Source organism: Phaenicophaeus curvirostris, chromosome 16 (genome assembly GCF_032191515.1).
Source record: "Phaenicophaeus curvirostris isolate KB17595 chromosome 16, BPBGC_Pcur_1.0, whole genome shotgun sequence".
Classification (NCBI taxonomy): Eukaryota; Metazoa; Chordata; class Aves; order Cuculiformes; family Cuculidae; genus Phaenicophaeus; species Phaenicophaeus curvirostris.
This window is the reverse complement of record NC_091407.1, coordinates 7233249-7260131: the sequence shown is the minus strand read 5'-3', so window position 1 is coordinate 7260131 and position 26883 is coordinate 7233249. Positions and strand designations below refer to the sequence as shown.

Sequence of the window (26883 nt, the reverse complement as noted above, 5' to 3'; positions counted from 1 at the left end):
CTGAGACGGAACAGAAAACATATCAGACCATGTTACAGCCAAGGAGACGGGTATCGAGCCTGAAGACTGGGAGATGGGCCTCCATCAGCCTCTCCCCATCCAGCTTTCATCCTACCCCACGCTCTGCTCCTCCACACTGGAACTAACACCATCCCCATGTCCCCATCAACATGGAGCTGCCCCACCCTGAGGGACCCTCGGGCACGTCCCCATACCTGAAATGGTGGCAGCCGTTTCTTCTGCCAGCAGGCGGTCTTTCTCCTCCCGCAGCTTCTCCAGCTCCCGCTGGTGTTGCCGCTGCAGGTCCTCGATCTTCTTCTGGTGTGTCTCCTCCATGGCTGCAAAGCCCCTTTCACATGTTGCCTGCAAAAGGGACGAGGTGAAGGGGTTGGCCTAGCAGCAGGGAGCCTGCACACCAGCGGGTTGGTCAGCACCCCAGGTCCATCATAGAGACCTTCTCCTTCAACACCATGGAGGAGGAGGTCAAACATAGACGACGCGAGGTCAAAACTTGTACCGTCAGCTAGACCCAAGAGCTCCAGGGAAAGCGAAGGACTGGGCAGGTCTAGGGTCAGACCCGATTGGGGAACATAAATATATGTTAAAAACAACCTTAAAAAGCTGACTGGGCCCCTTCTGCAGTGCTTATTTTACGCGACCACCTGGAGGGTGGAAAGCAAATGACTCCTGACAGCAAAAGGACCTTAATTCCCAACTGTGTATCGCTTCAAATGCTACGCAGGCAATTATTTGCTAATTGAATTACTAGGAGTGAACTTAGGCCAGGGCATGGGAGTAGCGTTATCCTCAATTCCAGCTTGGTCCTTCTGCCCCGGCACAGCCCCGACTCCTGCCTCTGCAGGGGGACAAACGCAAAAACCTGTTCCCAGTTCAGCCACCAGCCCAGTTGCCCCATCAAACGCATCGGGATCCTGGACAGACACACGGCTGCAGGACAGAGGCAGGACAGCAAAGCCACCGCACGCTCAAGCCACAAAGCAGCATGCATCAGGAATGGGGGACACGGGGCCCACCAGGCACTGGGGGCAAACCTGATGCCAAGCACTGCACAGGGACCTTCTCCTGTGTAAAGGCCGGCTTTATTTCCTGATTTCAGCAGATTTTGTCTTGATTCACAGCCACGTTTTCCAGGGGAAGTCAGAACTGTCACCCAGCGAGCCACTGGGACTCCTTGGAATATTTAAGGGGGACGAATTTAACCCCCCAGTGACAGAAACACCCGTGGCAGTCTAACACCCACTGACCCGCACTAACATACACCCCTCGGCATCACTTTGTGTCTAATGCTCTGTGACCTGTGCCACTCAGTCCAAATTTTCAGCTTTTTTCCTTCCCTTTAAGTCTGAATCCTAAGGCATTCTTATTTTCTCAACCTTTTTTTTTTTTAGTCGAACTCATAACTCATTATCAGAACCTGTCTGGGCTTGGCTGACTACGGAGGGGCATGAAGCAGAGCAGTGCTCTCCCTTGCATCCCTAATGCTGCAGTAAACCAGTTCTGGCCATGGATTTGGTGGTTGATGTATTGTAAATGCATTGCTATAAACCCTGGACCTTTGAACACGTACAAACCGGTATCTCATGCTACTGATGCTGCGTTCTCCATCAGGTTCAGAAGAGAAGAATCGAGCACGTTTGAACCTGTAAATCAAACAGGCTACCTTTCTAACCAAGGGAAGTTTTGATTTTGCTGTCTGCCCCCCTGCTTCCTACAGAGGTGTGGGGAGAGGTGGGTTTGCTCCACTCTCCTCCTGGACCGCTCTGCCCAGAAGACGCTGCCAAACTCCAAGTATGGCAGAGCAAAGCTGAAAACAGAGGTGGGAAGTCAGGTTCATCGCTTGCTGTTATTTTTCACCCTCTGTTTTGGTTCTGGCCATTTTGCTTCTTCCAAAGCAAAAGCATCCCTGGGTACAAGTGCCCCTGTTTGGTCCCTGGCCAGCAAGACAAGGTGTTACCTGTGTGTCCCGCTGACCCGAGCTGGGGTTCAAGAAGGGTTTTTCCTTCCTAAGGGTTAAGATGGAGGAAACGGCATTCAGGGAACACCACTGCTTCCCTTCCACCTCCTCAGCAGCTCTCCCTCCCCTGCACACTCGACTCACCCCTGACGGATCCAGCAGAACTACTGCTCTCCCCAGGCTACAACAGCTTTTGGCTACAGCTGAGCTAGGCTTTACCCCAGCCCAAACGCGTGCTGAAGATCTCACAGCTTGAAGCAAGCTCTCCCACATTTTTGCCAACTCTAAAGAACTGCTGCTCCACGAAAGCCTCACCGGGATGGCCTCTGCGCACAGCCTGTGTCGCTGCCCTTTAGACTTTTCTTCAACCTGAAAGCCTCCCTGCTGCCGGGAGTCCTCTACTGCCCTAAACCCACTTCCTAACTGGAAATGCTCTCTGACCAAAAGCACAACATCAAACCCAAGAGGTTTTTTCAGACGCCGTACTGGTTTCACAGCCAGTCCTGACTGGTGGAACAATCTGGGCGCAGGCACTTCATTGGCACTGGGGTTTTCTACACCCGGGCTCCCCGTAACTGTGCACTGTTTGTTGTGTAAAGAATCACTGGTGTACATCACCGGTGTGGTTCTCCTCACAGCCTCGTGCAGAGGAGCTTTGCTTTGTTAAAGAATCTGGCTTCCGTTTGCAGCTACTTTCCCCAGGAAGATAGGTTTGGAGAGCAATAAGTTCCCATTTCATTGCAGATTTTTGAGGGCAGTAGAGACAGATAGGAGATTTGATCAGACTGGGAAAGATAGAGTTGAAGAATGCTTTTAAAGGGAAGTCACGAACAAAACATACGCCTCAGGTATGAGAAGGAACACTCTGGGCTTCATAGTGAAGAAGAGCATGATGTTATCAAGCTACTCCAAATCCCTCCCTCTCCGTGCAGAGACCCCCCCACCTCCAATGATCAACCCTCCCTCAGCAATGCATTTAGAATACCCCAGCATGGAGAAAAGGGAGATGCCATGCTTTACAGAGGCCTTTCTAACCCTTTAGGCTTGTTTTAGTGTGCTGGCTCTTTCAGGGGATGCCCCCCAGTACGGCAAGCGAAACCCAGGACCGAACGCACCCTCCCATATACTCAGCAGCACAAAGCAGAAAGCGATAAATGGACCAAGACCTTTAAGTTTTCAAAGTCTTTCTGGTATTTTTCCCTCAAGGTGGAAGCGTTCCCCTCCAGATGCTTGTTCTCCAGCTCATCCCTCATGACATTCATCTGGGCCTCCAGCTCCTGGATGCGTTCCCTCAGACCGTGCATGGAGTCCAAGTCACCACCGGGGCCCTGCCCAGTGTCACCCGCCTCACCGGCCACCCAGGCATCCCCACCACCCGCGGCCACCGCGGGAGATGCCTCCGGGTGCTGCCTCTGGTACTCATCCAGGGTCTCCTGCAGGCGCTGCAGGTTCTGGCTGTAGTGCTCCTGCAACGCCTGCAGCTCCTCGCCATGGATGACCTGCAGCTCCTTGATCTTGGCCTGGAATTTGTCCTCCAGCATTTGCATCTGCTCCAGGTGATACTGCTCCATGTTCTGCTTGTCACGGATGATGGCATCCAGCTGGTTGAGGCCCTCTGTCCTCTCAGCCTTCAGAGCATCCTCTGTCCTGTTTAGTTGCTCTATCACATTTCGAATCTCCTCTTCATACCGTCCCTGCAATTCACTCAAGCTCTTGCTGTGTTTTTGCTCTTCTTCCTCTAAGAGCCTTCGCTGACTGTCCAGCTGGGACACCTTTGCTTTGAGATCAGCGTTCTCCTGTTCAAGCATGGTGATCAGCTCACCATACTCACCCTGCTGCTTTCTAAGCAAGTCTTCGTACTCATCCCGAAGGAGAGAGACCGTCTTCACACGCTCTTGGCAGAGCGCGTCCATGCTCTGCAAGGACTCCTTGAAGGACTTCAGCTCCCTCTCGTACTCCAGGCGGACCTTGCAAGCAGCATAACAAACCTGAGCCTGAACAATTGCATCCTGGACTAACAAGGAGGAATACCGTTCAAGGTCTCCCATGCATGAATGATATGAAAGACTCTGAGACATCTTCAGCAGCTTCTGACAGTCTCTCATTGCCTCCTCAGGAGGCAGAGAGAGTAAGGCAACAGATATTTCCTTCAGAACATTTGATTTGTCCTGTAGTTGTTGGGCGAGATCTTCCTGAATGGAAACAAGAGCTTCACTACTATGGTCTGACAGGCTGCCAGTCTCCTCTGCCTTGCCTAATTCCTGACATGGCACCATTTGGAGACGGCTCCCATCCCAGGAGATTTGGGTTCTTTCTGAAGCATCTTTTTGAATTTCAAGTGCTTCAGAAATCTGGTGCACAACTCTGTCAAAATCAGGAGTCCTGTACGCTCTGATGATCTCCTCCAACATGCATTTATGCTGCTGGAGAGCTGTTTTGGTATTATGGAGGTCTTCTTCAATTGTTTTTAATCTCTGATGAAAAGATTCTCTCATTTTCTGTGCAACAAACCCAAGTTCTGCCTTGATCAGCGTAGCATCTGCTACAGCACTAAGAAAACATGGAGAAAAGCCCAAACCTGTTGTTTCTGTTCTGCCCTCGGCTTCTCCTTCTCTAGTGCTCAAGTGCACTCTCAGCTCCTCCACCTGGCTCCAGAATTCCCCTTCCAGCAGCAGCTTCTTAGATAGGATGCTGGCCAAGTCAACTGTTGTATGAGAAACACTTGCTGGCTCCATCAAAACAACTTCAGCCGTTCCCTGGATCTCTCTCAGGAGCTGAGATATCTCAGAGCTTGCATTTTTCAAAGACTCCGCTATTTGGCTGATGAGAGAGGCCTCAAATGCCACTCTCTCAGAAAGCCATCTCAGCTGGCCAGCGTCAAACATCTCCACTTGCTGCTGCCTGGAGACATTCTCCTCTTCTCCTGCTTCTGGAGCAGGGCTTTCTGTGATAAGGCTTTCACTTTGCTGATACTCCGACGGGACTGGCACCCCTCTCAAGGCTTGGATTGCGTTTGATAAGGTTGTTTCCATGCTGGACAGAGTAACAAGGAACAAATCCTCCTTTTGTTCCTTGTCTGATTTGGGCAAAGATCTTAGTTGTTCTCTGCACTTCTCTAAGCAAGTCAGCGCTTGATCATTTTTCATTTGGAAACTTCCCAGCTCGCTAACGTGATTTTCTATGAGCTTCAACTTTTCCTGCCTCTCACTCTCCAGCTGTGAGATCAAAGCGCTGACTTGGGATAAGCTGGTCTGAAGTTGTTCCCGCAGCTGAGTCTCAGTGCTGGCCCACTGATGGTGGAGGGCGATGAGAGTCTCCTGATTATGGCCGTGCTGGCTCTCAAGCTTCATGGTTACATCTTTGAGCTTTTCCTCTGTAATATAAAGCTTGGTTTCCAGGGAATGGATGATTGAAAGATAGGTCTCAGAGTCACTTGTCCCCGATGACGGGTAACCAAGAGCTGGCTCTGATGACATGCTTTCTTCAGATAGTGATCTGTCTTGGCTCGTGTCTGAAGAGGTGCTGCTTGTCCAATTTTTCTCCGATCCATCTGGATGGATGTATTTTTGGCACTGGATGCTTGAGAAACGGATTCTTTGCCTCTTGGCCCCCATGATTCCTACATCAGCCTTTGCTAAGGCTTTCTGAACTAACTCTTGGTCCTGGAGCTCTACAGCTTTGGATGGGGAGCTGAATTCCTCTGCTTGCCTCTGGCTTGTCTCAAAAATCTCATCCTCTTCCTTCAGTGCATAAGTCAGAGCTGGAAGGACATCCTGAGTTTGCAGAGGCTGCCCCAGTTGGCATGGATGACTTCCGTCAGCCTCGAGACCGGGGCCAAGCTCTTCCACCTCTTCAGCACACGGACCTGTGCCTACACCTGCTAATTTCTTTAAAGCCTCCTCCTTGGCCTTTAGCTTTACCTTAGTCTCCTCTAAACTGCTATCTAAAGCAACCATTTTAACCAAAGCCTCACTGAGATCTTGATCTTTCTTCTCCACGATTCTCAAGTGCATTTCCTTAACATGTCTCAGCTCTTCTTCTTTTTCTTTCAGCACCTTCTGCACACCCTTGAACTGATCCGACACCTCCTCGAATGATTGCTCTAGATTGCGGTAGTTGGTCTCTTCCATTTTCAACTTTGCTTGCAGCTTTGCAACTTCATTATCTGACTCGGTGACCTGATTCATGAGCTCGTGGAATCGACATTTGATCTGATCTCTCTCTCTTTCAAGCTCCCTGATGTGCTCTGCGAGTTTCTGGATGCTGGCCTCCTTCATCACCAGCTGCTCCTCCAGCTGGTGGACAAGCTCACTGCCTTCAAACTTTGCACTCAGCTTCTCCTTCTGCAGAATCTCCATTTGCTGCTCGGTATTTTGCAGCTGGTTCTCATACTCGTTGGCCTTATCCTCCACCTCCTTCAGACTCCGTATCAAAACCTGCTTTTCCCTCTCACAGCTCTCCAGCAAGGCCTCATAATTCTTCTGCAGCTTCTCCTCCATGAGGATCCGTGCTTGCTCACTAGCATTCAGCTGCCTGCTCAGGTCTGCAATCCTGTCTTGGAGCCGCTGCACCTCCTTCTGATGGTCCCTCTGCAAAGCCTGCTGCATCTCCAGGTCCCGCAGCTCCTGGGTCTTCTCCAGGAGCAGAGCCTCTGCGCTCTTCAGCTTCTGCTCGCTGGCCTTCAGCTGGGAGCTGAGTGCAGCTTCGCTGTGCTGCCACTCCTCCAGCTGCTCTTTGGCTTTCTCTTTTTCGCTCCTCAGGTCGCTCCTGAGCTTGGCCAGGGTTTGCTCCTTGATGGAGAGCTCGGCTGCTGCATTACTGAGCCTTGCCTGCAGGCTCTGAATCTCGGCTTCGTGGTGCCGGATCACGTCCTTGGCCTCGGCATAGCTGCGCTTCAGCGACTGAATCTGCTGATTGATCAGCTCTTGACGCTGACATTGGGCTTCCAGCTCGCTTTGGAGGTCTTGGTTGACTTTGTGGAGCCTCTGCCAGGCACCTGATGGCGAGGCGGCCACCTCGGTCTTAAAAAAATTGATTAAATACTAGATTAGTAACACTCTTGGCTCTCCCTTCTGAGTGTCACACCTCTGGCCAGGCAGGCCATGGAAAAGCTCCTCACAGCGATTTGGCTGCTACCCACGTGCTCCAATTGGGATGATTTGTTCTTGGCACAATTTTTTTTGTTTGTTTTAACGAACTTTTTTGGTATTTTTTATTTTTTTGAATGAGCGACAACTGCTTTCCAGTAACAGAAAACATGGACCACAACATCAAAACAGCTGTACAGTAACAGGCTAAAAGGAAAAAAATAACCAAAATTGAATAGAACCAAAAAACAATGAAAAAGAAACACCAGCAGTAAAACAGAGACGGACAGACGAGAGAAAAACGGGAAAGATGAGAAGGAGAAGAGGATGGGAACAAGTTGAGAAGAAAGGAACTGCTTTTTTAGCATGTTTGTTCATTTTGTTGTGAAACAAAAAGTGCACAGTTCAGGTAACACAGTCCTACCGACCAAAAGCAACAACAGAAAGTGAGGTGACAGCAAATGACATCACATCCCACCCAAATGCAGGGAGACACGAGAGCCGGCGTGGCGATGTCATTTCTGTAACTATCAAACAGGACTTAGTGGCTGCTCATCGCGTTATGAGACATGAGAGATGATGTTGTTATGCTAAAGTTTAAGACAAAGGAGGATCTAATTCCTCTAACCTGCAAAAAGAAAAAAAAAAGAAAAAAGAAACCAAAGGACAAAATAAAAAGCCCAACAAGTGACGGGAGAGAAAAGGTGTGATGAGAATGTAAAATGAAAGAAACCAACCTTTGCGAGATTCAAACCAAAGCAATGTAGCATGCAAAGAGAAAACTCACAGAGAGAGGCATGCAAAAGGCGACAGGAATGATGTATCTTTAAAAAAATACACAGACAGGAAAAGGCGAGAGAAGCACAGCGTTAAGCCTAGGAATTTGGCCTGCCTTGCTGTACTCTGATTGCTGATAAGGAAAGCCCACAGATGTGACACTCAGTTATGTTAAGTTAAATTTCATGCTTTACACCAAAAACATGCAAGAACATCTGCCCGGGACATGTTAGTACGTGACCCCTCCCTCCCACCGTGACCAGAGCCCAGGGACATCTCCGGTTCGTTTGCAAGGAGCAGGAGCCCCTGTTTTTTCTCCCAGTAGGGTTCAAAGTTGGGCTGCCCCATTGCGAGGAAGTTCAGAGCACAAGAGGGGTTACACGAGGCTTCGGTGCACGGCACATGCATCACAGGGCTGTATCTCAGCAGCTGCCTTAGAAACATGCAGCATCTTTTATGTCGAGGCAGTGCTTGGGGGTTCATAGGGGGCTGGTCATGCTGCCAAGGAGGGGCTGGTGCCCCCCGGGCAGCTCAGGAGGGACCAGCGGGCAAGTAGTCAAGCTCCTCTGTCATCCCTACCCTTAGACAACATAGGAGCCTCTAATATCAGCCATGAGGGGAGCAGGGGCATATGAAATTCAGATGTGTATCCAAAAAAAAAGGCTGTGATATTTGCCCATAGTTTGGGGCTGCAGAACTCCCCCCACCCAGTGATTTCGCTCCCTTCGAGGAGTGAAATTCCCTGCAGGGTTTGGTGGGGTTACTCCCTTCTGCACAGGACTTTAATCCCTCTGGTCCCAGGGAAACATAAGAGAAATCCCCAGAACAATTAAGACTGGAGCAAGCAAAAACCTCCAACCCTTCCAAACATCCTCTCCAACTACTAGGTCAAAGTTTGGATCACTTCTTACTGCAGACTTGCCCTCTTTTGCCCTCTTCTCATATTGAGGTGCTACAGCCAACTTCAACACGGTCAGTCTGACAGTGGATTCAGCATCCAGCTTTTAGTCCCATTCCCTGATTTTTCTGAGCTCCAGGCAAAGTGAGGTCAGATTCCTCTGGCCCAGAGAAGAGGGAATTAGTTACTCCTCCAACACTGCCAAGTGAAAATAATGGAACGCCTCCAAGCAAGCACTGTCAGCTCAGGGGCTCCAGAAATAAATGCATTAGTAAGTAACTCATTCAAGGAGATCACCAGCAAGGAAGGCAAGATGCCTCTCCTGCCTAGGTGGCCTCCACTGCCTGTGCAACTTCGAGCATACAATGGTTTGGGTTGGAAGGGACCTTAAAGTCCATCCAGTCCCAGCCGCCTGCCATGGGCAGGGACACCTCCCGCTGGATCAGGCTGCTCAAATCCTCATCCAACCTGGCCTTGGACACCTCCAAGGATGGGGCAGCCATGACTTCTCTGGGCAACCTGGGCTAATGCTCTCTCCAACTTCTTCAAGGAAAATTTCTCCCACAAAAAAGAAGGATGCAAGGTTCAGCCTCGACATTGGGTTTGCTGCCATGGAAGCACAGCACGCAGCCACGCACGGCCACCTTGGTCCAGAGCCAGTTTGGCCAGCTAGATTTGAGCAGGTCAAATGTTGCCCCCTGCACAAAAGAGGAGTACGGACTCACAAGAACAGCCAGAAGCTGCCCTGCAGGCTCCTCTGGGCACGGACACTTCCCAGGAAAGGCTGGAAAAAGTCCACTTCGTTTAGAGGAAGGGAGGAAAGGCTTCCCAAGAGACTCTCACCTCTCTTTTCCCAGAACCTCTAAAACACACGTCTGCGCTTTGCTATAACAGAAGAAACCACAGAAGTGACCCAAGACAACAGGTTGTCCTGGCGTGAATCCCACTCTGGCTGCAGGGAATGGGCCCAGGAGAGACACCTGCGTGTGCTGTGTTTGCCCATGTAACCACCACGCAAATTGCCCAGCCAGGAGCAACTGCTGGGCTACAAGATGCTTAGAAAGGCTTATGTGCACCTTGAGGGGAATATCTGGGGCACAGAAAGGGGGCAACAGCTGCTGCATAGGCAAACACAGTACAGGATGGATCATGGGTGGACTCTGTTGAGGTCCCATCAGTCTCCTGCAGCTGGGTTGTGTTTTCCTTCCGGGACGCCGGCAGGTAACGCTCTTTTCTACTACATCCCAGACCAGAGGTTTTGCTAAGCAGATGATCCTGGCAAGGATTACTACAGAACTAGCAGTATTTGCAAGAGGTCACACTTCTTGGAGCCCACTCAGTGGTGCACATCTCTGCGTCAACCAAGATGCCCCCCAAACACCCTGGATCAAAGCCTACCAGGGTTCCCCCCGGACACACAGAAGATGGATTTCTCTCTCCTTCCTGCTCTCCTACCTGCAACACGTAGCCCTCCCGGGCGCTCTGCTCCCGGCCCAGTGCCACTTTCAGCTGGTCCTGCAGGTGCCGGTTCTGCTCCAGGAGCTCCAGGGCCTCCTTCTGCTTCTGCTCCAGCTGGAGAGACATGAACAGAGACAGCGTCCAGAGGGTGGGCAGGGGATCAGCCATAAGGAGCAAGCGGCTCAGAGGGGACGCAGAGCAGAATGAACAGGGCTTTTGATGGCACCGCTGGTTTGCTCTCTGCTCTGGGATCTGGATTTCATTTTTCTAGCCAAAATCCCTCCTCTCTGAAAGAACTAAGTTGTGCAGTAGTTTAATTCGTAAAGCTCACTGCAGTGAAGGATGAACAGCACCAGGTCGTGCCAGGCATGACCCAGGCAAATCCCAGCCTGGTTCAGATCAGCAATATTCCTGGTTACTCCACGCCTGCACCCCTTTCATTCCTGCTAATACACCTTAATTCCAAATAACAACAGCCTTTGTTATCCCAGGCGTGGATCTCTTCCAAGAGAGCTGTATCCACCTTCCCTTTCCTAAAATCATACGATTGCTTGATGTAGGCTCCACAAAAAGGGAACCTTTGTGGCATGGGCTATATTTCAAGCTAGTTTATAGTTTTGTAGACATAATTGCAGACACAAATCTCTGCAGCTGCAGAGGCACACAGAATTATGAGCTTGAATTAAGAGATTGGTTAATACACATCAATCGGACCCATCTCATCAGAGGCAGGCTGGCTATCAACCAACACAAGTGTAGGCAGCATTAAATGGAAGGGGGTAATAAAATACCACCCTTGTAAGAACAGCCCTTTCTGCAGCCATGGGAACATGAAAGCTGCCGGCAGAGCCGTTTGGGAATGAACACGGATCTGTGCCCTGCCAACTTCCCAGTGGACCCTACAGCATCTTCACCTGTTGCTATTACGAAGTAGAAATAAATGCAGCTTTTCAAAGCCTTGCTCAGGCTTCCTACGGTTCCTGCTGTGGCCTGAAGGCCATTTTGGCAGGGAGCCTGTATCCCACACACCCAGCTTTACCTCCTTCTCCAGCAGCGTGGTCAAGTGCTGCTTCGTCAGCCCCTCGTCCCGGTCCTCAGTGTGGGCAAGGTGCAACGGTGTGATGGGGATCTGCTTCTCCTCCCGCAGCGGGGTGGTCTCCACCTGGTGCCAGCGCTGCTCGATCTCCACATGGACATTCTGCGGTTTGATGTCCGCTGGGATGGGCAGGATCCGGTCCACCTCCATCCTTAGCGCCTCTTCTGACCCTGCCCCATCCACAGCATCGATCATCTCGAAGCGCTTGCGCCGCTCCTCCCGCCGCCGGGCCCGCTCCCGCTCCAGCTCTCCCGGGTCAGTGTCAGTGGCACCAGAATCCCTGGGGAAGGCGGCAGAGCCGCTCTTGGAGGAGTCTGCAGCGTTTGCGCGCTCCTGCGCCAGGGCTTGCTGGATGGGGCGAAATTCAGCCCAGTCAAAGGTCTTGGACCGTCCCTCTCGCCGGCGCTCCCGGGCACGGCTCCGCTTCTGCTCTGGGTCCAGCTCAGCTTGTTCCGCATCCGGCTTCTCGCTTGGCTTTGGACCAGTCTCAAAGGAAGAGCTCGTCTTGCTTTTCTCTTCCGGCAGGGAGCTGTAAGGACAGAGAGAGGGTGAAGGAAAGCGTCAGTGGGTGCTCAAGACAGCCAGGCACTCCCACACATGCCTCAAAGAGCCAGGTGGAAAGGGGCTGCTGGAAGCCCAAGCCAATGCCATGTGGATGCCCCCTCTGTCTCCCGCAGCCTCTTGGGCACAGGAGCCACCACTGCCCATCCCCGGGGTCACGCTGGCGTGCAAAGCCTTGGTGCAAGCGGCCCCGGCTGCTCTTGGGCACCCCCAGCTCCTGGAGAGCAGCCGATCCTAGCCTTGCTTCTCCTTAGCAGCCACCCCAGGGCCAGTGACCACGACCCAGCAGCAGCCCGTGGCCAAGGCAGCGACCCCGAATCATCCTGCTAGGCAGGGAAGAGGCTTCGAAAGCTCCCCCAGTGCCTGCTGGCTGGCTTGCCGCCCACCTCCCTGGCTGCGGGGCTCCATGCACGCACACCAGTTGATACAGCCACATTCACGTGCTCACGGGGAGGATGCCACTGGTCCCACCACAGTCAGTCTGGCTTCAGAGCTGCGGGCGGAGAAGCACAGAGCATCTCCCAGAGGTCTTGGGTAACAGGGGGAAGGTTCTCCTTGAGCTTGGCAAAGTTGGGGTACTAATGCGTCGAAAACTTCTCTGTGCCACTATCTGCACTGAAGTTAGAGATCTCCCCTGGGGAAACCAGCCCTGCGGACAGTGCGGGCAGCCACCCCGGCACAGGAGCTGCACGCCGTATGTGCAGTTGTCAGCGCAGCAAGGAGAGCAAGAGTTATTCAACACACTGTGGAAGTCACTGGAAATGTCGATTTCTCAAGCAAGGAATGACTTTTAGTGCTGAGTTAGAGGGTGGTGGGTTGAGGAGGGAGACATACTCGTCAAGCAGGGTAGGTTAATAGGGGAAGGTGATATCATTTCCAACCTACGGATAACCCATAATGCAGTACTAGCTCATTAAACGTAGACATGCCAGCCTTGTAACATGCAGATCAAAACTGAAAAAGAAAACAGGAGTATGCTAAGTTGGCAGAGGAAGCCTGTCCCGAGGGAGTGGCAGGCACGCCTGAACCTTCTCTGCTATCAGAAGCCTCAGAGATGCCCTGCAAGGCACAGCCCTGCTGCTCCAGCTGGCTCCTGGCTCCCCCCATTTCCAGTACAACCACAGCATTCCCCGGGCTCCAGCCTCCACAAGCACCGTGGGAAGAGCTGGAAAGCTGCTCCCCAGGCCCATCGCTGCAAGCAAACCACCACTAACGGGGCTCTGACCCACGGGACGGCATGCACCGAGGCTGCTGTGACCGGGAGAGAGCAGCAGCAACACGGCTTCTCTTGCCACCTGAGTAGCACAGCCCAGTGCCCGCAGCCAACCACCTCATGTGTGTGCAAATGCCCAAAACAAAGGATGGAGCAGAAGAGATGACTCTGCATGGGCCAGGGCTAGTATCTTCCGATGCGCTTTCATCCACGATCAAACCACAGGCTCAGTAGAGCTGGGTTTCAAGAAACTCCGGAAGTTGCAGGCTAAAACCAGCTTGGAGATAATTTATTCCTCAGATAATAAAATAAATCCACACGGCACCATGATGAAAGCCCCTTGCTCCTCAACCATTAGAAGTTATTGCCTGACTCCAAAGCCAGGCGCTCAATCTGGAGTCCGTCAGTGATTACGGCTGCATTTTAAGTAAGTGAAGCTTACTTAAAGGGGATGAGATGGAGTCTTTAAATGGAGAAGGAAAAATGGGGATCCTGAGGCCTCACAGACATGTTAGGGTACATAATGCTGCTCTAAATACCACAGGGAAGAATCTCGGTGACATCTCGTGTAAGCTCATTTCTCCTCTGGTGCTGTCCAAAGGGCATGGAATGTGTGTCAGGGAGTGGAGGGACAGCTGCTGGGAACCGAGTTAAGAAACTCAGAAGAGGGACCCAAAGTTTCTCATTTCATCTCCTACAACTGGCTATTAATTCTGCTCAAGCACTTCATATCTCCTCCATCCCAGACAAATTAATTCACAGCACATGGGCAGGGGGTGCCTTTGCCTCATGATGGTATTTATAGGTCAAACCAAAAAGGTTTTTTTAAATAAGGATGACTGGGGGAACAGTGGAAGCTGCAAGCCGAGCATGCTGCCACAGCGGCCAAGAAGGGACAACGGGCAACTCAGCCTCCCGAGGGCTGGGAGCTGAACAAGGACCCAGCGCTGAAGCAGCCACCTTCCTTCTTGTGGGTGTTTTATAGCTGCCCGGTCATCGTTAGCAGAGTATAATTAGTGCCTCCGCACATCGCAGGGCACTGCTGAGGGCAGTGCCTGCCTCCACTGCAGGTGCTGACACACACAGCAATATAAACAGTAATTAGGACTTGAGTAACCAAGAAAATGCATGTTTGGCTTGGTAGAGACATGGCATCAGGTTAATGAGACGCGGTGGAGGGCTGCAGGGGCACATGGAGTCAGACTAGCCCCAAGGACAGGGCAAACACTGCCACCCTCATGCATCCAGATTAACACCCCTCCAACACCCCGGCTGCAGACGTTTGCCCCCTCTCCATCATGACCCTTTCTGTCCTTTGCCTTTCCCGCAGCCCCATCCACAAGCTGTTCCTCGGGCACAGATGTTAGAGACGTGCCTGACACCAGGCGGGATGGGCTGGGACAAGCCACACTCCTCACGCCACAGCCAAGGGCTTGTGAGCAGGCATCGTGTGAACACAGTCCTGCTTCACGTGCGGCACAGTGACAACTTCTCAGCAACATGACTAATCCACGCCCAAGCCTACCTCATTTGAAACCAGCTTGGTGGAAAACAACAGAAGTGCATCTACAAATCCCTTTTCCCCAGTTCAGGACTGAGATTCCCAGTCTATTCATGCAGCGTAACAAGTTACTGCCCGACTGGTACCTGTGTTGGACCCTCTCACTGGGGTTTAAGCCAAGCCAAACCACTTCACGTGGACTCAGAGCAGACGCAGAGCACAGAACCACTGTGCTGCAGTAACCTGTTAGGCTATAAATACATCCAGCTTTTTAAAGGCTGAGAGTTCCCCTCAAATTTCCTTGGTCTTCATCTTCGTATCTAGTCACATCGGAAGATACCAGTGTGGGGAAATCAACTGCCAAGATGGGGTTGCTTCGTCCCTTCTCTCTGGCTTTTATTTCAAGAAAAAAAAAGGGGGGGAAAAAATAAAAGGAAGAAAAACAAATGGAAACTGCAGGACTTCTCATCAGAGGTGCAGAGTAGGAGGAGCATGCAGTGAATCACGAGATATACAAACCACAAAATGTTAATACAGGAGAGAACACAGTTTTCCAACCTGGGCTTCAGCACGGATAGTTTCAAAGAGAAGTTTTTCCTGGGATTGCATGGAAATCAAACATACACAGGAGTGAGGAGAGAGGTGGCTTCCCCGAGACCCCCGTGAGATCCACCAGAGCTCGGGCAGGGCTGGGAAATGGTGGCCAAGTGCCAAGCAGGATGGGGAAGGAGAGGCTGGAGCATCTCCAGGGCAACAGCACCGGGTGAGAAGAGTCATTCCATCAATGTGGGGACAAACCTGGCAAAAACCTGCTTGTTGCAGCTACGATAAGGACAGGAGACGGAGTTAATGGTGCGGCTGTGTCCACGAAGCCTGTAAGAGGTGGCCCGCACAAGTGTGGCTGGCGTGGTTAGCTGTGAGGCGGTCAAACACCCTTTACCCACAGCAGCAAGTGCTCACAGAAGGTACTCTGTGAAGAAGGGGTCCCTTCCTCTGGCACTGACGGCAGGAGGAGACGCGATCATTACTAACGCGTAAGGGAAATGAGCTGCAGCAGCTGTCTGGAAGATCAAAAGAGGAGGGAAGACAATTTGCTCTTTGGAGTTTAAAATATATAAGAGCCAAACAGCTTCGAAACTGAACCCTGGGCTCGTGCTGCCGTGACCCATGGAGGGGATGGGCAGCTCATGCTGAACAGTAGCCAGAGGAAAGGAGGAACCCAACACAACTGAATCCAAGTGGTTTCACAATACCTGATGGGAATCCAGAGGAGCCTTGATATAGGAACAGTATTTCATATTCCTATACACAAATTAAAGCCACATTTTCAACCCTCTTTGAAATCTGCACGCATAAGAGTAACTTGGCATATCAGCATCCCCACAAAGTGTATCCAAATTAAGCCCAGAGAGAGGGACGTGAGAAAGAGCTGCAGCTTCCAGGAATGGGCAGGCTCAGAAAGGGGAAAGAAAGGGGATAAAGGGAGATTCACTCCTGCATAGCAAACCAGACAACTGCAGAGGCCGTTAAACTCCACCCTTTACCTTGTTACATCAGGGGCAGTGGTGGGGCGAACGTGCTTCATGATGGTCTGGATCCAGTTGCGGCGAATGCCTGATGTCATGGCAGAGAGAGTGAATTCCCCTTCCTTCGTCTAGAGAGAGAGCACCGTCTCAGAACAGCAGATTGCACCCACAGGCATCTTCCTCCCCACCCCAGCACCAGCCTGCACCCAGCCCCAAGCACGAGGGGACTGCTCGATGGCTGTGGAGAGGTTGCACCCAGCCCCTCCATCCCCCAGAACACTCATGGTGGGAATTCAGTGTTTCCCAGCAATCAGGCTGGTTTTGCTGTCGTTGAGACCCTAAGGCTGAGACAAAAACCTTCCCTTTCCCCTTCCATCGGTAACAAAAAAAACTGCCTCTCAAACCCAAGGCCATAGCTCTCTGGAGCATGGCCAGGGATGCAGGGTGGCCTCTCTTAGGTGTTTGGGGGAGATGTTTCCCTTTTTACGAATGAGCAGCAGCACACTATGCGCAAATCCAACAGCCCCACCACAGCCAGACTCTTTCTCCTCCCCACATTTTCCTCACATGGATCTGGAAGCCATAGTTTCGCTGAACCGGGTATTCAGTAACATCGTAACATGTTGATAGATCGATTTCTCCATCCAGGTCAGCTGCCTGGAGAGGGAATAGACAAAATAAGCCGTAATACTTTGCAACTCCAGATCGTGGTGGGCTCACGGGGAGGCACGCAGCACGTTCTTGAGAAACACAAACTCCTGAGGAGTGATTGATGCTCCAGGATCAAGTGGGAAGACAATCTGCCCAGAGTCAGTTAGGAGCACCTGGGGCTCCCCAGGTCACAAAGCGATGGGTTGAACACTGATGGGGAAGACATTTACCTCCTCTGCCACTGAATCCCGGTAGTATCTCAGGCTCTGGTCAGTCAGCACAAACCAGTGCTTCTTCCACTAGGCAAAAACCAAGACAAAGCAGTTACAATCCCGCTCATTCCTCGTCAGCAGAGCCTGGGCTGTTCCTCGCAGGTCACCCAACAGAGGAAAGGCAGAGACAACGCAGCTCCACACCCAGCTTTGCTGAGAGGCTTTCCCAGGCGAAAGGAGAGACCTGAGCAGGCAGCAGCGCAAGGGACATTGTGACAGTGTGCAGTCCCACAACCCCCATTTCCCCAGTGCACTGGCAGAGTGACAGAGCCCAGCCACACCAACCCTGTGTGTGACAGTGAAACGCCAGCAGAGCCTTCCCTTTAGCTCTGCTGACATGAGAATGCTTTTAGTGACTGCATTTAAAGCCTTGGAGGGACTTTTTTTTAGAAAAAAGCAGTAAGCAAAAAATTCATGTTTTATCTGCAGTACCTAAAAAATTGAATTGGAGTCTATTCCTGGCCTTTGTTCTACACAAATACGCCTTCTGCATGCTCCCAGCGAGGTACAGGCAGCTTTCAGTTAATAAAGCACTTGCTCCAGCAGCCAATTCCCACTCTGGCTGCCTATAGATGAGCCCTTGGCCCCACGGCCAACATGGCAGTGGTACCTGCAGCAGAGCCCTCGCCACAGCCACGGGCGAGCTGTCCTCACTTTCCCTCAATGGGCTGAAGAGGAGGGAAGGAAATCCAGGGAAGGGGAAGGAAATCGAGGGACGGGGCAGTCTGCAAACAGCAAGGGCACCCGTGCCGCGTCAGCTTCCAGTGCCTGTCTCAAAGGCTCTGGCAGAGCAGCACATCCCACTTCCCTCTGGGAACAGACACATGGAAAGTAGCAGTGACTGCTTCCCTCAGCGCCAGCTCAGAGGCATTTATTTGTTTGCTGGCCTTACCATTTCCCCGGCGCTCAGGAGACCTTATCTGAGCATCGTTAACTGACGGCAAAGAGGTTGCTGGGTCACAAGGGAGATGAGACTAATGGAGAACGGGAACATGAAACCAGTGCTGCTATCCAAGCTGCTCCAGCTCCCCAGAAACCCACGACACAGTATCTAGCTATGGGACTGTGAAACCTCCCCAGGACAGAGCACCAGCTATTCCTGCTCCAAGACAAGTACTGTTTGCAAAGGTCTTGCACACAACCACTGCTGCCTGGCTCCAGATTTTTACACATTTTCTGTTCCTGCTCTGACCAAAAGCCTACATTGGTTTCTCCTATCTGGAGCATGGCCCAATGCTGCTTTACCCTGCAAGGACATTGGGGCTGCATCAGGGCTGAGAGCAGCCCCACACGCAGCCTGGAAAGCAGGGACGTTGGAGTGAGCGTCAGCTGCCAGAAACCAGGACTGACCACAGCACCGAAGACTGATACGAGGGGCAGAGCTTCCCCTGGACTCACCTGCCCGTCCTCGTACTGCTTGGTCAACCAGCCCTTCTTGAAGTTCAGCAGGTCGGGCTGCAAGAAGGGAGAGTGGTGATAAGAAGGGAGGGTGGAAGCAACTGCACCCAGCAGGTAACAGCAGCAGCTTGATAAAACACAGCACAGCAATAAAAGAGACCAGCAACAGTTAACCTGGATCATTACACTGTGCGGTGGCTAAACGCCTGCTCCAGGAGCAGAGACCTGCTGTACAGTTTGTTCAGGCTGTCCCCTTCTTAGTCCTTCTCTTGCAATTTCCTACAGTTACACCAGCATTACAGAGGATGGAGAAGTAAGGAATTAAAATGACTGCAGGTGGGTTTGTCCTTCTATTATATATTACAAAGACAAACTACGTGCTATTGATGCAAGGCTGCAGGGTTCAAAACAAGACTGTGTTCCCAAGGCTGGAAATACCGGGAATCCCAGTACTGCATCACCCAAACGACAGCTGCTCTTCCCTCCAAAGTGGGTGCATCGGGATGTTGAAGCTCTGAGAAAAGCAACCAAGACAGCGTGGGATAACTCCCGCCAGCCCTTCCCTCCCAGCCCTGCCTGTGTGCAGGGAAGGATGTGGTGGAAATACTTTGGCTCCCTTGAGGTTGAGCTCCTCCAGCTGCTCCACATGCTGCAGAGTGGAGGAGGAAAAGAGAGCAGCGCGTGAAATGCAGCTGTAGTGTCTGAAACAGGGGAACAACAGAAAACTGGGGACCAGAAGCCAATTCAACCAAACTTGTGCTATGGAGAGGGACATCCCACATTTAAGTGTTCCCACATTGCTGAGAATCCACAAAAACACAGGGAAAGTAAATGCCACCTTGCCCTTCCTGAATCCCTAAAGATTCAGAGGAGGGAGCGGACAGACGCCAGCCAGCACAGCCCTGGCTGTGATGTGGCTGCAGACAAGAAACCTGCTGAGCCCCACCAGGCCCTGCTGACGAGGCAGCGATAAGCCACGAATGAACTATAGAGAAAATTGCATTTGTAATGACTACATCCAACCCTGAAGTAGGCTATGAGAGATGGGCATTCTGATTTCAGCCTTAATTTACCCTGAGAGAGTGATACAACCACATTACAGGAGCACCTGGAGCAGGAAGATTCCTCCTGCAGGTCCCGCTCCTCCACAGAAACCCCTTTGCTTTCCTCTGAGTGCTCGGGCAGGCAGGAGAGTGCAGGCTTTGCCTGAAGCTGCAAAGCTACTGAAGCATGAAGGTTTGGATCACCTGCCGCTGACAGGCGAAGACATTAGAAACCAAAACCAGATACCAATGCAGCACAAGCCATGGCTCTGCTGTAATCCACTAAGCCTAACAAGGGATGAACTCTTCCTCAGCTTTTATCCTGATGGATAACTGATCTGATTTGACACAGTGAATCTGAAGGACAGGGGAGAGTCTCACAATTGTGGCTGCGAGCCAGCAGGAGTGCAGGTTTTTCTTATGTTGCTATTTTACAGCAGGAGTGGCACCAGAAGCCATATTCATTATAAGGAAAAGGTTTTCTTCCCACTGACTGCATGATTTTCTTGCCTCCATCAGACAACGTGTATTGCCACTTAACACGCTCTTTGTATGCCTTTCTATTACCACCAAGAATTTAAAAATCACTCTTGTGGCTGTACAAGTCTATGTGAAAAGCTACCCCAGAAATGCTAAGCTACTGCATTTTTCTGAGATGCCCTTGAATAGAAGTTGTCCATCCACAAAAAATGCAGCTCATATTTACAATGGCTGTGTAATCTTTTTGAGAGATTAGCAAGTGTATTTATTTTGTTTCTACAGAAGGGTGGTGAGAGAGAAGAGAGCACTTTGTGTTTGTTCTGTACTGTTTGCTTCCAGGTCTGGTGAGCATTTGAAATATGCAAAGGGAGGAAAGCTCAAGAGGGCAGGCTCAGCCCTTCCTCACAGCCTTCCTCCCACTTACACCCTCTTGCAACTGCATAAACATCAAGGAAGCCAGGACACGTGTCGGTTCTCTTTAACACACCAAGTGTGAAGCCAAGTCACTGAAACTTGCTCCAAACCCGAGCAGATCCTATGTTCTATGTGCTGGCTACGGGGAATGCGGCAGGCAGTGCAGGCTTCACTGGACCTGCCTGGGTAGGGCCTCATGTCCTCCCCCAGGGCAGAGGACAGGTCTCTGGTGGCTCACCGTCATCGAGGACTCCGTGGACCTTCTGTCCAGCGACTTTGCTCTACGATGTGGGGACAGAGGAGATGCAGACACATCCAATATGGAGCCTACAGCTGCACCTTCGCAAGTGAAATCCTGTGTAAACAGCATTAGCCCAGATCAGTGCAGGAACTAGGACAGTAAGTCCCACTCTCTTGGCTTGCGGCATAAAAATCCGTGTATTTAAGGGGCATCTCAGGCTCAGAACAAGTGTCATTTCACTGGCAACACATTTTTTCAGGCCTCACAGGTATTAATTTGTTCCCAATATATATCTAAGTGTATCTAGGACTCTCAAGATTGCCCGTTTCTTTTGTTACTTCAGCCACCCTGATGTATCCTGCCATGTCAGATCTAAAGTTTCCCTCTTTCTGTTTTGGAGGAAAGAGAAAAGACAGTCTGATTTTCAACTCCGATCTGCAGCTGGGCCAAGGCAACAGAGCAGCAAGCAGCAAACCTGCGTGGAGTAAACACAGAGCAGTTTGCCTCCTACATGAGCCTGCCTGCAGCTCCAGATCCCCTCCTCCAACCAGGGACAAACCCTATAGCCAAACCCTGCAGCTAAAACCCCTCTATCCTGGGCTGCCAGATCCCAGGTGCCACCCTCCAGACCTCACCATGAGACCTCAACTAAGCAGCTTACCCGTTTCCGTGGGAAAACCCTCTTCTCACTCCTGCCCTGCCGTGTGTCACTGGAAAGGGCAGCACCAGCCGACACGTTCGTTTCCATGTGCTCCGCGTTCTCAATATCTAATGCCTCAAATTTTTCAATGACCTGCGATCGCCTGGAAAACAGACAGAAAGGGGAAACCAGAGCCAGTTTAAACATGGGAACAGCAACTGCGCTGAGCTGTACAATCTCATAAAGTTCGAGTTGCCCAGGGTCAGGGCAGCAAGGTGGCTGCAGAACTGCTTGACCCAGTGTTCGTGCACACCTGGTGACAGCTCCACAAGCCCTAGCGTGCACAAATCCAGGGCAAACCACCCTCATCTGATGTGCACCTGCAGCCAAAGTGGGAAAAAACCTGACACTACTCTGTTCCACAAACAGCACCCTCTTAAATATCTAGGAAACACTTGCAAAACCAGCAGCAGCTTTTTATTTGTCAATTTTAGACCTTTGAGAAGCAGGGATTATTGAACAGCTCTGGCTTAAGCTTTGTCCTTACTCTCTAGCACTGCAGCTATCAAGGGAGGGCCCCCCAGGCCACAGACCAAACTGGGGTGCAGAGGTATTGGGTTCCTGTGGGTCACCCTGCATGTTTGCTGCAGTAGATACCCTGCAAAAACTCAGCCGCACACAGGTAACTCCCACAGGACTGCACTGAGTGAGCAGTGGCTGTAGGTGCCTCCAGGTAATGGGTCTAGCTCGCAGGGTGAGCCAGCTGAGGAGGCACAAGGAGATGAGGAACATGCTGTGCAGGCACAGCCGAGCATCCCCTGCAAAACCCTGGGGCTCTGCCCTCCTCTCTAACTGGTCTGCAAATCCAGAACAGACAGCAGAGAGCACAGTGTGAGGTCTCAGACACCACCTTGGTGGCCCATCACACTGAGGCACCCTCATCTCCAAGGACAGAAGAGAACTATGAAGAAATGTGGATGGAGACAGAGCCAACGCCGGACCGAACCCAAACGGGACTCTCCTAAGAATGAGCAAACAAGCATTTACAGGTGTAATTGAAAGAACTATTCCAGCATGAAAAGCTGTTCACTGACCCACAGGAGAGGAAACACTGGAATTTTGAATGGACCTGCTGCTGTCTAAGTTTACATACCCGGGGTTTGGGAAAGTATCAACCTCAGGTCTTTAATTACAGCCTGGGAATGTGAAGGAATAACCCACCATGAACACAGATACCAGCTGAGCTCCAAGCTTTGTGGCTTAAAGCTCAGTTTTGAACCTCTCAAAAACCTCAGTCCTTGACACAAAATCTGGGCCCATGTGTGCCACATCTAAACTCAGGGCTGCTTGCTCTCTGTGAACCTCTAACATGCATGAAAATCACAACGGCAATCTCATTAGGGAAAACAGGTTATTCAAAAAGACATTTTTAACACTTCCTACAAAAAGGAACAGCAGGTTAAGGACTCCATAAACATGTTCAGTTTTCAACCAATATTTGCACCAAATTCCATAAATGAGATGAACAGTTTCAGCACATCACATCCCCAGGGGGCTGGGGACCCCCCACTGCTACTCAGAGCCAGGCTTCCAGGACCAGGCATTGAGCCCATAACCAAAGAGTAAGGGACAAAATCGGTGGGGAGGACTTTGCTTTGTAAATTCGAATCTCCCAGATGTTTTTATGGGACACCTGTTCAGGCCCTGCTGCCTCCCAGTTTGCAGACTGAGAGCAGGCAGATCCTGGGCTTGCACAGAGCTTCCAGGCTCATGCAATGTTCTGCTCATGGGATGTCCGCTCACATAAGCCAGCCCACAGAGCATAAATCCACATCCTCTGTTCACTGACAGACAGGGAATTGTTTTGAAGTCACAGTTTTTTAACCCTTTTTACACCGGCCCAGCCTCCTCTGAGTCTCAGTTTAGGAGGGAGTAAGAAGTCCATGAATTAACATTATCTGTGCCCTATTAGGTGAAGGTCTGAAGGAAAATAAATCAGGAGAAAAAATAAAACCCAACTAAAAAAAAAAGAACATAAACCAAAATCAAAAGCAGGTTGATTTCTCATGAAAGGGGCTGCACCACCAGGTTGTTCTACGGCTTGAGATTGAGATGAGATGGTAGCGAAGCAGGCGAAGTAAAGGCGGACACGTCACACAGCAACACAGCAGGAGAAGGTGGAGAGCAACAAGACCTGGAAGAAAACAAGGCTGGAAAATGAATGAACAGAAGAGGAAAATTATATATCTGCATCTACATACACAACAAAATCAAAACCATTCCAGTAATTCGTTATTGAAAAAGGGAGGAGTAAAATAAATCACTGCAACCAAATCACAACCCCAAGGGTTAATATCATCCAGATTACAGGACAGAATAATTTTTTGTTCCCATCAGCTCAACATTTCAGAGAAGTTACTGCTTGGGATCCTAGGGGGATGAAGAGGGGGAGGACTCTCCTCCCCACCGCACTGAGGAGAGAGCTGCTCCCACTGAACAGCAGCTCTGTGTTGACAAAACAAAGCTGCAGACAGGTACGAAGAAGCGTTTTAAAAACTGCAGCGCCATTTAGTGCTTTCTCAACTACAAAGCTCGTCCCAAGGACTCCCTCAGCCATGCAGGCAGTTAATCTTTCCCAGGCCACTAAACCTGGGCTGCAGATCTTGGCTGTTAGGCAGAGGGGTGTGTGCGGTGGGAAGGAAAGCTATAAAGACCAGCACGAGCTATTGTTAAAGTGATTTGCTTTGATTGGAAGAAAGGGTTTGTTTTTAGTGGATTCAGTCATTATTTAGCAGCAAGAAAGACAGCGAACATCAGGAAAAGGAAGAGGAATTTCCCCCAAAGGCCCACAAAAATGAAGAGGATAGTTGTACACGGAAAAAAAAAAACCCATACTTGGGACAGCAGACACTCCTCTCTATGAGGTAGCAGCACCATTCAGAGCAGACCCTTAGAGTCCAAGAAGCTCCAGAGAAGGAATTTGAGAAAGAAAAGTCATTTAAGCAGTTCTGCTATTTATTGAGGCTAGAAACACTCCTCAGCCTTCTGAGCACACTCCTACAGCAGGTCCAGCAGATGCCACAGCACATTCTTGCCAATGTGAGCAGAATGTGGGATCAACCGGGAAAACCGCGGGTTCAGAGCCTGTGTCCCTGGAAGTGTGTGAGAAACGCCAAGTCTGCCAACCAGAGAGCCCAGAGCTCCCTGAGGAGCTGCAGGAGGTGGGTAAGCCTGCAAGCCGCACACCAGGAAGAAGGGGCTCCTGGCCTCTGCACCCCAAGCACTCCCCACCCAGGGGTGGTCACCTTCCCAAAGCTGTTGGCACCTTCCTGAGATGTGCCAGGATTTATCCCTGCAGCTGCACAGCTCTGACAGGACAAGCGGCCAGCACCCAAGGCTGTCCTTGTAGCCTCTTCTGCTGTGATTTTGCTGTGATTTGTGTGCAGCACAGGCTTGAAGATTCATCCATGGGTTTTCCAAAGAGCTGTCCCTGCTCTTTCACTCTAGGGGTGAGTCTGAGATGGGAGATGGAAGACACAGCTCAACCTCTCTGGACACAGACCCTCCCCTGGCCTGGCTGGGCCCCCTTGCATGGTGCTGGCGATGCGGTGCTGGCAGCCCCATCCTGCCACATGCCAGCAGAGGGAACTCGTACTCTGCCGCTCTCCAAAATCACAGAGATTATCTCTCATTTTCTGATTCATGTTTCTGAGAGGCTGATAGCTCAGACATCTGCATGGGGCGTGGAGTCAGCATCAGGTATAAATGGTCACCATGGGCAATTTCCAGCACAGTCATGGACATAAATCACGTAAGGAAACAGGACAAGAAGCCTGAAAAACAGCTTTATCTGGAACTAAGCCTACAGGTGTGTCACTCAGGATGCAGTACTGGGTACCTAAAATATTCTTTTTCATCCATAGCTCCGCCACTCGCACTGATTTATGGTGGGTCAACAAAAAAAAATGGGGGGCAGAGCCAAAAATACCAACAAAATCAGCACAAGTTTGTTTGGCTGCACTGGGAGATGAAAGGCAGATCTCAGCGATGGGTGGCTGGCACCTATGAGGTTGGCATGTGGGCAAGCGATTTCAAGCAAGCGTTCCCAGACGTGTTAGTGGGTTACTGAGGAGGATTATTAGAAATGGTGCTAAACCCAGGGGGAAAAGCTGACCCCACAGCATGGAAGTGAGTTATTGTGTTTGCTGAACCTTGAAGAGCACAGCTTGAGGTTGGAGGAGAAAAATGAGAGGGATATGTGGACTAAGTAAACTCAAATTTAAAAAGCAGCCAAGCCAAGCTGAGCAGGGTGCTGGCGAATGTTAATTCTCTGGGGTGACACTGGACTGCCTCTCTGTCTTGCCGAGTCCACCTGAACTTTGGGACGCACGGCCTTTCCACCCATACCATCCACACAGGCCAGATTCCCAGGTTACCAGAGGAGAAAGGAAATGTAACCATCCCTAAATACTGCCCGCTGAGCCACCCCTGCTCGTGGCACATTCCTACAAACCCAAGCCAAACTCTCCGGCAGGTGGGGACCCCTTACACTGCTCTCTGCCATCACCCAAACACCGGACTGGGCTCAGCCCCATGGGCAGCAAGACCTCTGTGCCTGGTGCAGCACCCGCTCCGCTCCCTGAACCCATCCTGCTCTGATAATTGCCCTGAGCTGACAGAGAGCAATTTTTGCCAATACTGATAAAGCAAAAAAAGACTCTTAACAGCCTCAGGAGTCCAGCTGGGCTAGGAAAAACAGACTTGCTCTGGGAAAAGACAGCTGCCAGCAGGCAATGAGCGGGGCTGACATTAAAAAAGGACAGTCTGGCAGCAGCATCCTCTCCTGGCCCCTGTTTATCTGCCTGTAAACCTGCTCCTCCCTGCCCTCAGCTGGCACATCCCAGCTCTGTGCTGGATCCCAGTGCTGCGCGACACCTCCAGGGCTGTCAGCAGGGAGGAATGTGCCGCCCTCTTGCACCGGGGCAGGTGTTGGCTGGGACATCCTGTACAAGCAAACCCAGCAGAGACACAACCTCACCCACACCTGAGCCAACAGGCTGCACCAGTTCAGCCTGCGAACCAGCAGTCACCAGCCTCTCCCCAGCCCTGACCGCAGTTGGAGTGGCCAAGGGGCCCACATGTGCCATCCTTCTCCATCCTGGGGAAGACACAGTTCCCGAGGCAGAGAAAGTAAAATCGGTGCTCTTCTCCTTTATTCCCAGGCCAGCATTTACTGTGAACACTGCCAGGGCTGGGCTGGGTTTGGGATTCTCCTGCCAACCGGCAGCACCGACACAAAGTTGTGCCGTGCTTCCCAGCTCCAGTCCCAGCTCTCGGAAGCCAGGCTGGAAAACAGTCCTTTAGGGGCCGGGAAGAAACAGAGGAGAGGCGCCTGCTGAAACCGTGCAAGAGAGAACATGCCCGGAGGAAAACTCAAGCGAGAAAAATCAGACTGGCAGGCAGCCCTCTCGCCCGGGGCCCATCTCCTGGTTTGCTCTGCTGCCCTCACTGCACAAACGCGTTTCTCCCAGGGCAAGTCGAGCCCATCCTTCGCCTCGCCCAGAGAGCACCAAACACATCGGTGCGCGGTGCTGGCGCGTGTGCGGACACCCTCCCCGTCCTCCTCCGCACTAAAGCTGTTTTACAGCCTCT

The 26883-nt window shown here is 51.3% G+C and overlaps 1 protein-coding gene across 6 annotated transcripts in view; it reads right to left on the bottom strand.

The window, feature by feature from the left end:
- MPRIP (myosin phosphatase Rho interacting protein) overlaps positions 1-26883 on the bottom strand; it is an 80144-nt gene that overhangs the window by 8975 nt on the left and 44286 nt on the right. For 3 of the 6 annotated variants that reach the window (XM_069870304.1, XM_069870305.1, XM_069870306.1), the window contains 11 exons: positions 21253-21394; positions 20589-20705; positions 18414-18470; positions 16974-17042; positions 16660-16749; positions 16111-16220; positions 15125-15163; positions 11235-11820; positions 10193-10309; positions 3142-6996; positions 216-363 (listed from right to left, as the gene is read on the bottom strand). In XM_069870304.1, coding sequence (XP_069726405.1) covers positions 216-363; positions 3142-6996; positions 10193-10309; positions 11235-11820; positions 15125-15163; positions 16111-16220; positions 16660-16749; positions 16974-17042; positions 18414-18470; positions 20589-20705; positions 21253-21394 — 5330 coding nt within the window. The remainder of the gene's footprint in view (positions 1-215; positions 364-3141; positions 6997-10192; positions 10310-11234; positions 11821-15124; positions 15164-16110; positions 16221-16659; positions 16750-16973; positions 17043-18413; positions 18471-20588; positions 20706-21252; positions 21395-26883) is intronic. The other 3 variants (XM_069870301.1, XM_069870302.1, XM_069870303.1) reach the window with 1 other exon arrangement.